Source organism: Engystomops pustulosus, chromosome 2, assembly GCF_040894005.1.
Source record: "Engystomops pustulosus chromosome 2, aEngPut4.maternal, whole genome shotgun sequence".
NCBI classification, from domain to species: domain Eukaryota; kingdom Metazoa; phylum Chordata; class Amphibia; order Anura; family Leptodactylidae; genus Engystomops; species Engystomops pustulosus.
The window spans coordinates 28,103,197-28,118,392 of NC_092412.1; the positions used below are offsets into that span (position 1 = coordinate 28,103,197).

Below are 15,196 nucleotides of genomic sequence, written 5' to 3' on the forward strand. Positions count from 1 at the left end.
AGATCAGTATATTGGACCCACATATTCCCCAACAAGTTATCTTGTGCCATGTGGATGGTGGTCTAACTGTGCGTAGTATACTGTGTTGGGAATCTTAAGAATCACCAGCCATCTTTGTTGTATGAGCATAAGACCACTTCATATATTTTCCAGGTGGACTCTGCCCGGGATCTGCAGATCCATGTTTGAACAAGCCGTGTCCCGAGGATATGCAATGCGTGGGGTATGAAGTCAGCCGGAGACCATTTATCTGCCAGTGCCCACCAGGCAAACTGGGAGAATGCTCAGGTAAAATCTATTATACAGAGAATATTATGAAATCTGCCTGAAGGTTCTAACATTTATTTCCAGATGAAAAGGCTACAGATGTTCCTTGTCCAAAAACCCAAAGGTAATAAGTGTGAGACAAAGGCAAAGGCCTCGGCTGGGGCGAGGGGGGAAGGGAATCAAATTCAATGCTGGAAGTTCCATGAGGTGCATCATACAGCGTTCCGAAAATCATGACCGTATAGACCGAAACCTCAGAACATGTTCTGATTGTAGTTGGATCAAAAGTTAAGATCCACCCATTAAAAAATGCCCTATAGGGGTAAGTGTACATCATGCATCCCTATGCAGGTTATCATATATCCCCATCCACATATCCCAGGGGTACCTGACCCTATGCAGTCTTATATCTGTGTAATCATGACATTGTGTTAGTAGCAGCAGGACTGTGATGTATGGATTTATATTCCAGGATTGTTGCTTTTCTTGTTGCTTTTCCAAATGCATGTTTTCTGCATTGAACTGGTCCAAGGCCACTCCTCTCAGAGCAGAGGGAATGGGCTGCGGAGAAGCTCGATGCAGAGAGAGAGCACAGAGCCAACACATTCATTGCACTTGGAGAAGATACGATCTTGGAATATAATTCATAGTCCTGCTGCTACTAACTAACACACATAAATGGTTATACAACTCTCCAGAGTCAATATCTAACACTTACTACATGGTGTCCTCCTGCCGGCACAGGAGTAATCTCATAGCCATTGTTAATGTTTTCCAGCAGCGCCACCACAGGTGAAATGAAGTATTACACAGTACCATCCTTATCAATGGAGTATGTGTGCATAATACAGGACAGGATGAGCCCTCCAGAGTCCCCTCACCAAAAGACAGATGACCCCCCACAATATACTACTTTGTCACCCCAGTCAATAATTTATTAGTCTTGGTAGACTTTCTTATGTTTCGATATGCTACACGAAGTAGACTATGGCTAGACTATGACTTCGATGTGAATATAATATGATGTTTCTGCTTATAATTTTAGGACACACCTCCCTGAGTTTCGCTGGAAACAGCTATATCAAATACCGGTTGTCGGAGAGCAGTAAGAGGGATGAATTCAGACTGGGCCTACGGATGCGGACTCTGCAGAACAGCGCCATCATCATGTACACCAGATCCAACCCCTGCATGATCTTGAAGGTAAGTCAACATAGGGCAGTTCAAGAAGTCAACATGGGGCAGTTCAAGACATTGTGCCGTCACTTCTAGAAGTAAGTCAAAAATAGCGAAATTTTGCAAAAATGATACTGTCACTATGTATATCAAAGATCTCAGCAGGACGAAATATTTTGACAGTTAAAAAGGTATAAATTTAATAAATTCCTCTAAAAGGTACCTAAAGTACCAAAAACTCACACATACATACAATAGTGATACAAATAGCGCACCAAACAATAGCACCCTTGTGCAAAATCAACGAGAGAAAGCACATATATATAAATCTGGACTGACCTCAGAAGAAGGCTGGAGATTGACAAGTTGAAGAGAACACGACCTGAGGGGGTCTGAGCTGTAAGGAAGCCCCTCTTGTCTCCACACTTACCTCCTCTTAGTGTAGCCAGTTATGATAAGGGTCATGGCGGGAGAGAGTCCATCCTCTGTTTTTTCATGGACTCATGGGGGAGGTGTGAGATGTGATCTATATTTACCCTACACCCCAAAAGACTCCCGCCCTGACAAGGGCAGTCCCAAAATTCTGTCCCTTGTCTTCAGTAATACACAAAAACACACCTCCCTGACGCGTTTCCACCATCAGGCTTCATCAGAGGGAGAGTACATGAATAAATGGCCCTATGTAAAACAAAGGTGTGGAGACACTAATTTTAGTATTTAGATGCAGTGCCGCCGAACAAACTGCCTAAAAGAAAGCGTCGCAACACTCACCATAGGGGTCCGTGGTTTGTTCCAGAAGAGGTATCGGGTGGGGAGGGAGTGCCCTCTCTCACCGACAGTGCCTCATGTTCACACAGAGTGGCTTGGCGTGTGACGCCTTTCCAATGTGTGAGCTCGATTTTAAAATGACCGGCCCCGCCCCCCGTGACGTCTCCGTTCACGGTGGACTCTCCCGATAGGTCCCCCAGTGTGCTCGTCACATACTTACTTGTTACCTGTCGTCCGTGACCCACTGGTTGACGAACCGGAAGTGTTGTACGTCACTTCCGGGGTGGCGGTCAAGTTTGTAGGTTGCTAAGCAACCACTGATGCTGCATCCGCATGTCTATATTGCGGATCTGCTGCATACTTCTTCTATTTAGAATGGCAAGGCTTATCCTATCAAACAGGCATATAAAGCAGCGCACCGGAGTGCGCCTGACATTGGCAGATCGTCCGGTAAATGATGACACCGGGCTATTAGGCTATCCCAATGTAGTGACACATTCCCTTTACACCACATAGGGAAAGACATAGTTATTGTTGTTATAGCATATTAATATCGAAGTTGTGTTCAGAGAGGGGTTAGACATAGCATGCATCTTTAAATGAAGCATGCATATTGCATCTGTATATTAAGACCGTTAGGTGCCGCCGTATTCAGTAGGTAGATCCACCTTGCCTCTCTTTGTAGCACCCTCCGGTCCCAGTCACCGCCTCTCAGCGGGGGGGGTACCAATTCAATCCCTATGAAATTTATCGCTGAGGCTTGTCCGTTGTGTGCCAGGTGTATGTGCCGTGCGATCGGGGTGTCTCGATTATTTGCAATATCACCAAGGTGATCCCCAATCCTCCTACGGAACTCTTGGATGGTTTTCCCTATGTATTCGAGTCCACATGCACATGTCGCTTTATAGATCACCCCCTTTGATCTACAATTTATGAAGTCTCTAATTGTATAGATCTTATTGTCGTTCCTTCCAAGAAAGGTTTTGCCCGTCTTTATATACGGGCATGCTATGCATCCGCTACATTTGAAACACCCGCATACTTTGCGGTCAAGCCATGTTCCACTCTGAGTGGGGGCCCTATAGTGGCTATGTACCACCCTGTCCCGAATTGATCTCCCCCTTCTAAAAGTGATGGCAGGTCTGTCTCCAATAGCGTCCCTTAGGTCTGGGTCCATGCATAAAATGGACCAGTGCCTTGATAGAACTTCTTTTGCCTGTTCTGCCCCATTATCAAATGTGGCGACCATTCTTACCGGTTGTTTAGTCTCCCCCTTATCCCCGTCTCTTTTTGTGGTCAGGAGATCCTGTCTTGTCTTATTGGACGCAAACTGGAATGCCGTCCGAAGGCAGTGATCCGGATACCCTCTCTCCTTAAACCTGTTCCTTAGATCATCCGAGAAGAGCCTAAAGTCCTTGTTGTTACTACAATTGCGTCTCATTCTGAGGTATTGGCCTTTAGGAATACCCCTGCACAGTGCCCTTGGGTGGTTACTTTCCCACCTCAGCAGGGCATTTGTCGAGGTAGGTTTGCGATATACTGAGGTTTGTAGGCTTCCCTTGGTGTCTTTTTTAATCATAACATCCAGAAATGGTAATTCATCCGGATGGATCTCACAGGTGAATCGAAGTCCGACATCGTTATCATTCAGACTCCTAACAAATGTGCAGAAAGACTCCTTATCTCCTCTCCAGAGTACAAATATATCGTCGATGTATCGAAGGAAAAGTTCCACCTTTTCAACATCTCTTGGGGGGGAGTCTCCAAAAATCATAGTATTCTCCCACCAGCCCAGGAGCAGATTTGCATAGGTGGGGGCACAGGGGCTCCCCATCGCAGTGCCCCTGAGCTGGTGGTAGAATTTCCTGTCAAACAAAAAGAAATTATGCGTGAGGGAAAAACGTAGGAGATCCACTACAAAGGTGTTGTGTGGACCAAAATGTCTACCCCTTGTGGAGAGAAAGGATCCCACTGCCTCGATTCCTTTGTTATGCGGAATCGAGGAGTATAGCGCCTCCACGTCTATACTCGCAAGTTGTACACCATTGTCTACCTGGATCCCCTCCAGGTGTCGCAGCAGATCAGTGGTGTCCCTGATATACGAAGGCAGTGACAACACAAAAGGTCTTAAGATTTTATCAACATAGATTCCAATGTTTTGGCATAGTGAATTTACACCAGACACAATGGGTCTTCCTTTTAAGGGGGTTACACCCTTGTGTATTTTTGGTAAGGTGTAAAACGTCGCTACTACTTCTAGAAGTAGTCAAGTGGGTGTTACTAGTAAGGGAATGCCAATCCCCACTCTTATATTGTCCAATCAGGGCTATGAGGGACACACCTCTTTTCACACGGGAAACTATAACAGAATTTCATGAGAATTCCGAAGGAATAACCTAGGAATGGCACAATTAGGCGTTACACAAACAATATCAAATATTTGCTGAAAGTTGATGACCCCTTTATGTAATTCTGTTGCAACCGATGATAAAATGATGTAATACCCATTATGCAAATTCTAATTCATTTCTTCATATATCTCTATATCGGTCACAGTTTCGTGTTCCTGATACAAAGCTCCAAATCCCCTGCTTAGACAGGGAAATTTTAAAAAAATTCTGTCTTCTTGCAGCTACCACTAGAGGGAGCTCATTCCCCAGTGTGTTACAATGGAGGTCTAGAAGTGTCGAACTAAGTGTAATATTAAAGACTAGCTATTAAGATCCAGTACAGTGACATCATACCTGCATGATGACATCACTTCCGTTTAGTAAACCTCTTGGCTTCACACATTACATATAAAATATATACAATATATGGAACTTTATATAACATTAAGCCTCATAGTAAAAACCATAGACCTAATTTTCCATCAAATATGGCTGCTAGTACAGTAGCTTTCATTTCAAATTGAATTTTCTTCCTGCACCAGGTGGATCGGGATGTGTAATTCAATATTTATATTCACTACATTAAAACGCTGAGATTATTAGTACAACCAGACAGACCCGTGATCAGTTTTTTAGTTGTTTGCCTTTAAGTAAACGTTCCTGACTCTCTGTGATCTCCGCTTCATATTTGGGCTCAGTGTGTCGCCTATAACCCAAAATCATACGTGCCATTCATCGGCGTAAACAGCTATTGGCTGAGGTGTAAATAGAGCATCGGCAGATTACGATGTAATTATACACACACGGTATTGGGAAAGTCACAGGCGGAGGTCTCCGAAATTACATGGTTTATTATATGATTCTCCCCCGCCCTCCTCCCACCTCGTCCTCACTAATTAATTACTATGTCTAACCTCCACAGAGAGCGCCAGCTCTGAGACCCCTCACATAGAAATATGATGTTTTTTATGCCTGAATTGCTTTAATAGGACCTCAAAGGATAAAAAACTTTAAATGACTTTAATGATTTTATTAGTTTTTTTTTTAATATTTAAAAGAAAAGAGTAGTAAGGACATTCTGTACTCCCGTTACCACCCATCAAGGTATATGGGACCACGTGAGGGCCTGAATAACCTTCTAGTACCAGAGAGGAAAGGTATTGCATAAGCTCCTCCTGGAGGACTCAGCATGAATATGTAATGTAATACCACGTTTGTCCTGCAGTGGCCGCTGCTGGAGAAATGCATTACTGATATCAGTGATACCTCTGGCGATCACTGGGGTTTTTTCACTTGGTCATTACTCTGAGGGATTCAACACAATCTGGGAAAACACATTGGGGCACATTTACTTACCAGGTCCAGTCGCGATCCCGCGGTGCGCTGTCCGAAGCTGATTCAGGTCTGCGCCGAGGTCCGCCGGAGTTCACTTTCTCCATCCCAGTGCATGTAAGTGCGTGATCAAATTCTTTTTTAAATTCTGCAGTTTTTCTGAATCCGTCGGGTTGTCTGATGGCCACGCCCCCCCCCCCCCCCGATTTCTGTCGGGTGAAAACCGATGCGACACAATACAATCGCGTGCGCCAAATTCCCGGGGCAATTCAGTGCAAATCGGAAATATTCGGGAAACCCAATGAAAGTGCGCCATTCGGATCCTTAGTAAACGAGTCCCATTGAGGCTTGAGTGGCCCCCACATCGAGATAATACATGTTTTATAGATGAAGAGGATCAGACTAATCATGATCCATGTAACACCCTAGTGGGCACTCTATCATAATAATAATAATAATAATAAACTTTATTTATACAGCGCCATCAAATTCTGCAGTCCTGCACTGCTCCCTACTATACTACTACTCTGACCCCAATATCCATCACACCAACCTCCATATTTCGTGACTTGACCCATTACCTACTCCTCTATTGTGTCTTTTCTTATGCTGTCACCAGGGATGGGTTGCATGCTGGGGCAGATTTGGTGACAGCAATGGAATGCAAGTTCACTGGACAGACAAGTATGGCCACCACTGATAACCTACCCTCCCACCAGTTGGCCGCCCTGTGGTATGTACTGCCCAGGGGGAACCAGAAAGTGGGGGAAGGAGGCTTTTTCTTGGTGTGATGTGACAGTGTCCAGTGCCATTCTCCTCCTTCGTTCCGTCAATTATTGTCCTCTCTGGTTAGACAGATAGGAAGAATCTAGATACAGAGAAGGAGGAGATGGGTCTCCATCCCGGTACTCCCTTAGGCCCCTTCCACACTCGCGTTGCATTTCACGTCAGAGTTTGATCAGGGTGCGATCAGTTTTTGGTCAGTGAAAAACGCGCATTTTGCATCAGAGTGCAATCAGTTTTCAGTCAGAGTTTGTTCAGTGTCTCAGTTTTTCACGCGCGTTTTTGATGCAATTTCAATGCAATTTCAATGCGTTTTTCACGCGCAGAAAACGCGCGTGAAATGGACTCAGGACTGAGCTCTATCTTTTCTATGGCAATTGATGCGTGAAAAACGCATTGCACTTGCAAGTGTCTCAGAGTGCGATGCGTTTTTGATGCGACTCCATAGACTTGTATGGTGCGTTTTTCACGCGCGTGACTTGCAAAAGTAGACCATGTCGAGATTTAAACGCGCGTTACAAAAAACGCGCGTGTGTGCATGAAAAAAAATGCAAGTCTGAAAAGACCCATTGATTACAATGGGTCAGAGTGCAATGCAAGTTCTGCGCGTCAAAAGCACGCGCAGAAAACGCGCGTGAAAAACGCAAGTGTGAAAGGGGCCTTATTCCCTGACCCGTTAGTATTTTAACAGTTGGGTCAGTGAATCTCACCGCCATGTGGGACCCTTGGGCTTCATGCAGTTTCGAGGGATAATTGATAGGGAAATCTGCTCCTGGTTGTGTATTGCAGCCCCTTGACTCTTCCCAAGTTCTAAGGGCAACTTTGGAAGCAATTGGGTGACGATGTCTCTTACGATGTCTGGACAATGAATTTAGGACTAGAGAAAAAAGTCCTCAGTGTACATCTGCCTTTATACACTTCTGGTTTCAGGTATGAAGGTATAATATAATGAAGGTTACAAAAACAAATTAGTCTAATTTCTTCTCATACAAATGGGAAAAAGCCAACTCAAGCCGCAAAAGAGACTAAATTTGATAAAGTAACTCCCCCAGAACACAGTGGGGGTCATTTACTAAGGGCCCAATTCGCGTTTTCCCGGCATGTTACCTGAATATTTCCAATTTGCGCCGAATTCCCCTGAATTGCCCCGGGATTGTGGCGCGATCGGATTGTGGCGCATTGGCGCTGGCATGCACGCGACGGAAATCGGGGGCGTGGCCGAACGAAAACCCGACGGATTCGGAAAAACCGCCGCATTTTTTAAAAAAAATCTGTTGCGGAGCTTGCACTTACCTTCACTCAGCCTGGCTCGGTGTATTCCAGTGTGTTTCGGGGGACTTCAGCGCAGCAGCGCCACCTTAATAAATCCACCGCAGAGAACGCGCCGCTGGGTCGCGAATGGACCGGGTAAGTAAATCTGCCCTAGTAAGATGTGGGAACCAGGAGTTCCTGGACCTCAAGGGGTTTCCCATATTCTATTCTATAAGTCTGTGTCTTTGGTTTCGGTGATCCCTTTGAGGGGCCATCCCTTATTATCAACCCTTTAATTACATCCCAATCTCCATGAGACTGGACAAGTAGAACAATCCTGAAAGTCATTTTTCCTTCTCAATTATCTACATGATTGAAACGGCTTCCCTAACACATATTCTTGGGAAATCATTCTGGAACATATGGGAAGGGTCGTATCCTTTCTCTAAACATCTGCTGGTGAAATGAACGAGGTTAAGATGTATAATGAGATTAGAGCATCTAGGCCGGAATCCTAATTTGTTGCGAAATCACCTTCAGCTTTTGGCTGTGGCCGGAGCCGCGACTCCTCTTTATGTTACACCTTTCCGTCTCCTCGTCTGGGTGGTAAAAGGAATCTTCCTGGCAAGAAGCTAAGGAGACGTGTTACCCGGGATTCTTCTCGTCAGGACTTCAGACATATTTTGGCTAATCTCGTAGTTGGATGACGGCCCGATTGTGAAACAAGCAACATTTTAATTAGATTCACCCGCCATAACGTAGACACAATTCCACGACATCTTGTAGGCATTAAGTATATGGACTTACAGATGGACCCTGTATGGCTGATGTGCTCCCAGAAGGATTTTAAGATGTGCTGTGGGACAGGCAGATGATATTCAGAAGCTGGTGTGGTGGGAAGGGGGGGGGGGGGTCTCGCGAGGGGAGCAATCAGCAAATTAGATTTTAAAAAAAGTTGTACAGTTTTTAAACATACTTTCTGCAATTATTGATATTAAGATCTCTGCTTGCTGAAGATTTCATTGTTGAGTTTTGGGTGGCCATGTGATCATAACACAGGTATAGGATTGGTGCAACTATCACATGACTGAGACAGTTTTCGGCGCCGGAAATCAGTTCTTCAATTATGTTCAGCATTAGAGGAGTTGAAACAAGTTTGGTTGTTATCCCTTATTCAAAGGATTGGGGGTAATAATCTTATTGGTGTTGGGTCCAACTGCTGGACCTCCCCCAATCACATGAATAGACCCCAACGTTTCACAAAAATAAGTGTTCCTGTTCTTACTAATTGATGTAGTGGATGGTCGAGTAGGCCTACTGCCATGACATTCAGTACTATGGGAGTGTCTGCAATATCTACCCCTCACATGGAGCAGCAGGACACATACTTGACCTGCTGCCCCATCAGTAAGTGAAAACGGGACCCCCATTCTCGTGATTATTGGTAGTCCCAACAGTTGGACTCCCACCAATCTGACAAATTTTGTTTTACCATTACCCCCTGCTGTGACACCCACCGATAATGAAAACAGGGAACCCATTCACACAAATGAAGAGCCATGTTGTTACTCCATGATCCACCTCTCACTCCATTTGACGGCAATGTATGTCATTGATGGGGGTTCTTCGCTATTGGACCACCTCTCGGCATAGAGATAACATACAACCTGGACCAAACTGATAAAAGACTGAGCCTTTTTATATAGAGATTGGGTCACCGGGCAACTAGTGGCGTGCCACATCATTCCACTACCACATAGTCGTCAGATATGTGCTAAACGCAGCAGCTAAAAGCCCCTATGTGCTCACCCTATAAATGACCAAAAACTGTGATTTTTGTTTATAAGACAAATGTAGAAAGTTTCCTTGAATGTGTGTAAATTCGAACATGAGCAAATATGGGCCTCCTTGTTCATTGATCATTAGTATAGAGGCCTTTCTCGAATCGTTGAGCATTTTTACCGATCCTGGATTACGAATTCTTGTGAGCTACCGTTATTGTATAATTCATTGAGGTAACTAATCACTGTCCTCACTAATAGTGACCTCTATACATTTGCCATGTCACCCACACAAGTAGCCGTCTGTCACCAAAAAGAGTTTCATAGTTCCATCACCATTGACAGAAGGGTTGAGGGTCTCCGTTGCCTGGTGTTACCTGATCCCTGTCAGGGATCACCCTCGTAGTAGTATTTGTGTGTAGGCCGAGTGTAGGACTAGGCCAGACGTCTCCTCACATGTGAAGGAGTAACTGCGCTGACATCTGACCTCTAAACTCCTGTCACTTGCTGAGAGTGATGACGGCTCCCCCTGCCAGAAACATGAAATACACCCAGAAGGCTATAGACCGCTCCAGCTGTATTTATATACCCCGACTTCATACTTTTCAGGCAATTTTTCTGTCTTTTTTATGCGGTCACCTCCACTTACCAATCAGAATGCTTCTTTTATTTGCAAATTTGTAATGTAAAGATAAGGCCTACACTCCGATGGTGACAGGATGGCAGTGATGTCCTATTATATACTGGGAGATTCAGTATTACACAGAGAAACAGGAGTCACGAGGGCGGAGAGGAGTCACACTCGCTTCACTAAGGTCTCATAGTACAAGTAGATCATTATAGGTTATTCTTCCATGCCTTGTGATGATGTACCTGGACTGTGGGGGGGATCAGGGTAGCGTGACTCAACCCCTGTGACTCCTTACAGGTCATCACTATTAATTCTCCCAATTACACTGTAGGGAGGGGAAGATGTGACATCCATTTTGGCGTCACTCACAATTGAGCAGTAGAGGAGTTGTGATATTTGGCGGTAATATATATATGGTATATATGTCGCCTCCACACGTCGCTCCTCTCATGACTCTCTTTGACTCTCTGACTCGCTGACTCTCTTTGTCTCTCTCCGGCAGATAGTGGATGGGAAGCTGTGGTTCCAATTGGATTGTGGAAGCGGCCCAGGAATCCTGGGAATTTCTGGCAGGACGGTGAACGATGGAAACTGGCATTCAGTCTTTTTGGAGCTGAACCGCAATTTCACGAGCTTGTCACTGGATGATAGCTACGTGGAACGACGCAAGGCGCCCCTCTACTACCAGACCCTCGGCGCTGACAGCTCCATCTACTTCGGGGCTCAGGTACAAGTGGAGAACGTCCGCAGCCTCACAGACAAGAGGAGCACTCAGGTCCTGGGGGGCTTCCAGGGGTGTCTGGACTCCGTCATCCTGAATAACAACGAGCTGCCACTTCAGAACAAGAGGAGCAGCTTTGCAGAAGTGGTAGGACTGACTGAATTAAAGCTTGGCTGCGTCCTCTACCCTGATGCTTGTCAGCGCCGGCCCTGCCAGAACGGAGGGAGCTGTACCAGTGTGCCATCTGGTGGTGAGTACTCAGTACTGCATGCCATCCTTATAGCTAAAGCTGCAGGGAACATGGGCGTTACTTAGAGGGGTGCAACCGGGCCCAAGAGGCTTAGGGGGCCAAAAGGTGTCACTTTCCCATATGAGAAGACTATTACTATATAACCATATATAATAATACATTATAGTCAGGGACCTGACCAGACTTTTCACTGGGGCCCATCAGCTTCCAGTTACGCCACTGACTCCGAATACTGAGATAACAGGTTTTTAGGATCTCAGCTTGCTGTCATTGAATAGAAACACCTCTGGCTTCAGCGGTACAGTCCCTGATTTCAGATTCTGTCTAAAGAGGCCGGTAATATGTCCTGAGGAGGCTATACAGTGGCAAGAGGTGTATTATAAAATAGTGGCCACTTGGGGGCACTCTACTGTGGGGTAGAGGGGTCATTATACCATGGGGGTCATTTATCAAATCTTCCTTTTGTTTCACTGTGATTTGTGCCCTCATCTTGTCTCTTCTTTGCACCCTATTTGTCTTTGGAGTATCAGTTTTTTGTGAAATATAGGGGGGGGGGTTAGACATTTTAGGTGCAAATTTTTTTAACAACTATTTTCTGTGCATGATCAGGACTGAAGTGTTTTTGCGCTATTATTTGCACCGTTTGAGACACAAGTCAGGCACAAACATCAGGAAGCAGGAGAAATACAAAGACAAATTAGGTGCAAACCAGGAATCTGCTAGACAGCGAACTCCATCAAACTGCTGCAAAAATTGTGCAAACACTTAAATGTGTCCAAAAAGTCACTAAAATACAACCAAAAAACATCCATTGGGGTAAGATAAATGTGGCCCCATGCGCGGAAGTCAATTAGAGAGAATTAAGCTATGGTGGGGGTGTTATACCACATTAGAACCACAAGATGGCGCTAATATCATGTTGGATAAAACTAGTACAACACACATAGTGCTCCCTATAGTAATAATGCTCCCCATTGTAAGTGTAACCCCACATTGTGCCCCCTAAGTAACTGTATTCCCCTATATTATCAATCATTTTCAGCATTTACTAAACCACACACGATATCCCTACCGTTGCATACTGTAAAATACTCCCTTTCTTGCACCCCACACTGTAAATTGACTTTATTGCGATAACCACATTGTATAATAGCCCCCATGCTGTATCTTCGCCCCTCACATAGTGTAATACCCTTTATTGTAGCCTCCACACTTTAAAATTCCACCCCCATTGTGACCTCCAAATAGTATACAGCTCCTCTATTGTGGCCCCGGCATAGTATAAAGGCCGTTTGGCCCCTTTGTAGTATTCTATAAATGTAACCTTAGAGGGGATGTCCTTTATGGGGCTAAATGTAGGATTATGAAAATTGTATGTAATGTAGTATCACCATGCAGGCAGCAGGTGGCAGTGTTGTGTCACATACTGCAGCAGATTCCGTTACATTCTAGGGAATCCCTGTCGCTGCTATAGACACAATGCAGAAGTGATTGTATACATGCATGTAGCAGAGCTGAAGCTGTAATTACCTTGTTGTAATAGATGTTCTCTGTAATCACACGTTTAGTCCATTCTAGTCCAACTATTAAGTCTATGCAACCATCACAGAAGTGAATCATTGCTACGTGTGACATCAAAACATGAAGCATAAGGCAATTCAGAATCTATTCTTCTATTAAAGAATATCTTTAAAAATTATATATATATATATATATATATATATATATATATATATATATATATATATATATAATAAAAATATATACAAATTTATATTATACTGTTCTCCCTTATATGTTCGATCAGGTTACCAGTGCACTTGCCCGTCACAATTCATTGGAAAAAATTGTGAGGCTGAGATCACGGCGTGCTTCCCAAATCCCTGCCGTAACGGTGGTACGTGCGATCCGATCGGGAATTCCTTCATCTGCACCTGCAGGACGGGTCTGAGGGGATTGACGTAAGTAGCGGGGGGGAACGGTCTCATATTCTCTGCTGAATTGTTTTATAAAATATCATAAAAACATTGCTCCAAATCCTCTGCTCGCTACAGCCTGAAAGTTATATGGTAAAATTCTGTCAGCCTGCAGTCACCACTAGAGGGAGCTCTCTTATGTAATAAACCTTACATTAAAGGGGTTTTTCCAGGAATCGTGGAGCCGGGGCAGGGGTAAATAAACAGCATGAGTGTACACAGCGGCTCCTGGTCCGTGCAGCACACCAGTCCTTTCCAGGGGTCACTAGGCTCAAGTGATGTCACAGAGGCCACTGGTTGGTTTCCCAGGAGTGTAGTCTGGATATAGGTGGGATGGGGTTTTACAGAATTCCTGTAAAACTCCTTAAAAACAAATCTGAAAGCTCTTGAGAAGAGGTTCTAGCAAGTTGAAGATCTGTAACAGAAAAATAAGCTCCTGACCCCTTATCCATGTGGATATTATAACCTATGGACGTCATGGGGATAATCCCTGCCTTCTCAATGGCTGCTGTACTAAGAATTGCCCCGGCAACGGACACAATATCACCATCGGGGCTGTATTTAGGGGTGTGATCAGGTTATTGTCAATGGCCTTTCACTGAATAATATTGGACTCCTTTAAACCTTTAAAAAATTTTCTCTAGATGCGAAGAGGATGTCAATGAATGTGAAAGAGAAGACTGTGAAAATGGTGGCACGTGTATTAACACCTTTGGGTCGTTCTTCTGTAATTGCACTCATGGCTACGTGGGTCAGTATTGTGGTCTAAGACCAGTGGTGGTGCCCAATATTCAGGCCGGGCATTCCTACGTCGGGAAGGAGGAGCTCATCGGCATCGCTGTGGTGCTCTTTGTTATATTCGTCCTCATCGTCCTCTTCATAGTATTCCGCAAAAAAGTTTTCAGAAAAAACTACTCCCGGAACAACATCACACTTGTCCAAGACCCAGCCACTGCAGCGCTGCTCAACAAGACCAACGGGATTCAATTTAAGAACCTTCGCAGTGGAGGGGACAGTAGGAATATCTACCAAGAGGTTGGACCACCTCAAGTCCCTGTACGACCCATGGCCTACACTCCCTGCTTTCAGAGTGAGTCCAGGAACAACCTGGATAAGATGGTTGATGGACTTGGGGTGGAACATCAGGAGATGACAACCTTCCATCCAGAGTCACCCAGGATCCTAACTGCTCGAAGAGGAGTGGTGGTGTGTAGTGTGGCCCCCAATATGCCATCAGTGTCCCCATGCCGATCTGACTGTGACTCCATCCGAAAAGGACCTTGGGATTCAGGAAATGACTGTAAGTCTATGTATTTATCAAATATCTATGTATCTATGTAATTTTTTTATATACAGTATCTATCCATCGATTTATTATCTACCCGTAATAATAGCTTATCTAATAAGTCCAAAAACTGGACCTTCTTCCTGGTGCTGAAGAATTTTTTCAGCCAGATCCATTTAAGCTCATTGATCATCAGTAATGGATTTACTGAAAACTTGATGCATTTCTGTCATCCTAAGGTAAAGGACTGGAAGCAGCAGAAGAAGTGACTTGTTTTGTGGGAAACACAAAGGGAAGCAACTCTGAGAATCAGTCCTTGAACTCCTTCCAGTCTGATTCAGGAGATGACAATGGTAAGGACTCACATTCAGATTCCGCTGAGATATGTATTATTACTCTGGGCTCAGTATTCACTACTTTCTTATATCTAGAGACACATTTCCTGCTTATATTTGTATTTTAGGTTCAATAAGAAGGTAATTAATCATGTGTTATTCATCCAACTCCTCAGGGGCGGGCTTAGAAGGGGTTGGTTACTCTAAAACCATCCCATGAGGAGCTCAGAGCAAAAAGTTGTGCCAGGAC

The 15,196-nt window shown here is 44.5% G+C and overlaps 1 protein-coding gene across 8 annotated transcripts in view; it reads left to right on the forward strand.

Annotated features, from left to right (window-relative positions):
- Positions 1-15,196, forward strand: part of FAT3 (FAT atypical cadherin 3) — a 430,787-nt gene that overhangs the window by 403,356 nt on the left and 12,235 nt on the right. For all 8 annotated transcript variants that reach the window (XM_072134102.1, XM_072134101.1, XM_072134104.1 and 5 more), the window contains 6 exons: positions 154-288; positions 1,313-1,470; positions 10,882-11,350; positions 13,158-13,311; positions 13,971-14,626; positions 14,851-14,964. In XM_072134102.1, the coding sequence (XP_071990203.1) occupies positions 154-288; positions 1,313-1,470; positions 10,882-11,350; positions 13,158-13,311; positions 13,971-14,626; positions 14,851-14,964 (1,686 nt within the window). The remainder of the gene's footprint in view (positions 1-153; positions 289-1,312; positions 1,471-10,881; positions 11,351-13,157; positions 13,312-13,970; positions 14,627-14,850; positions 14,965-15,196) is intronic.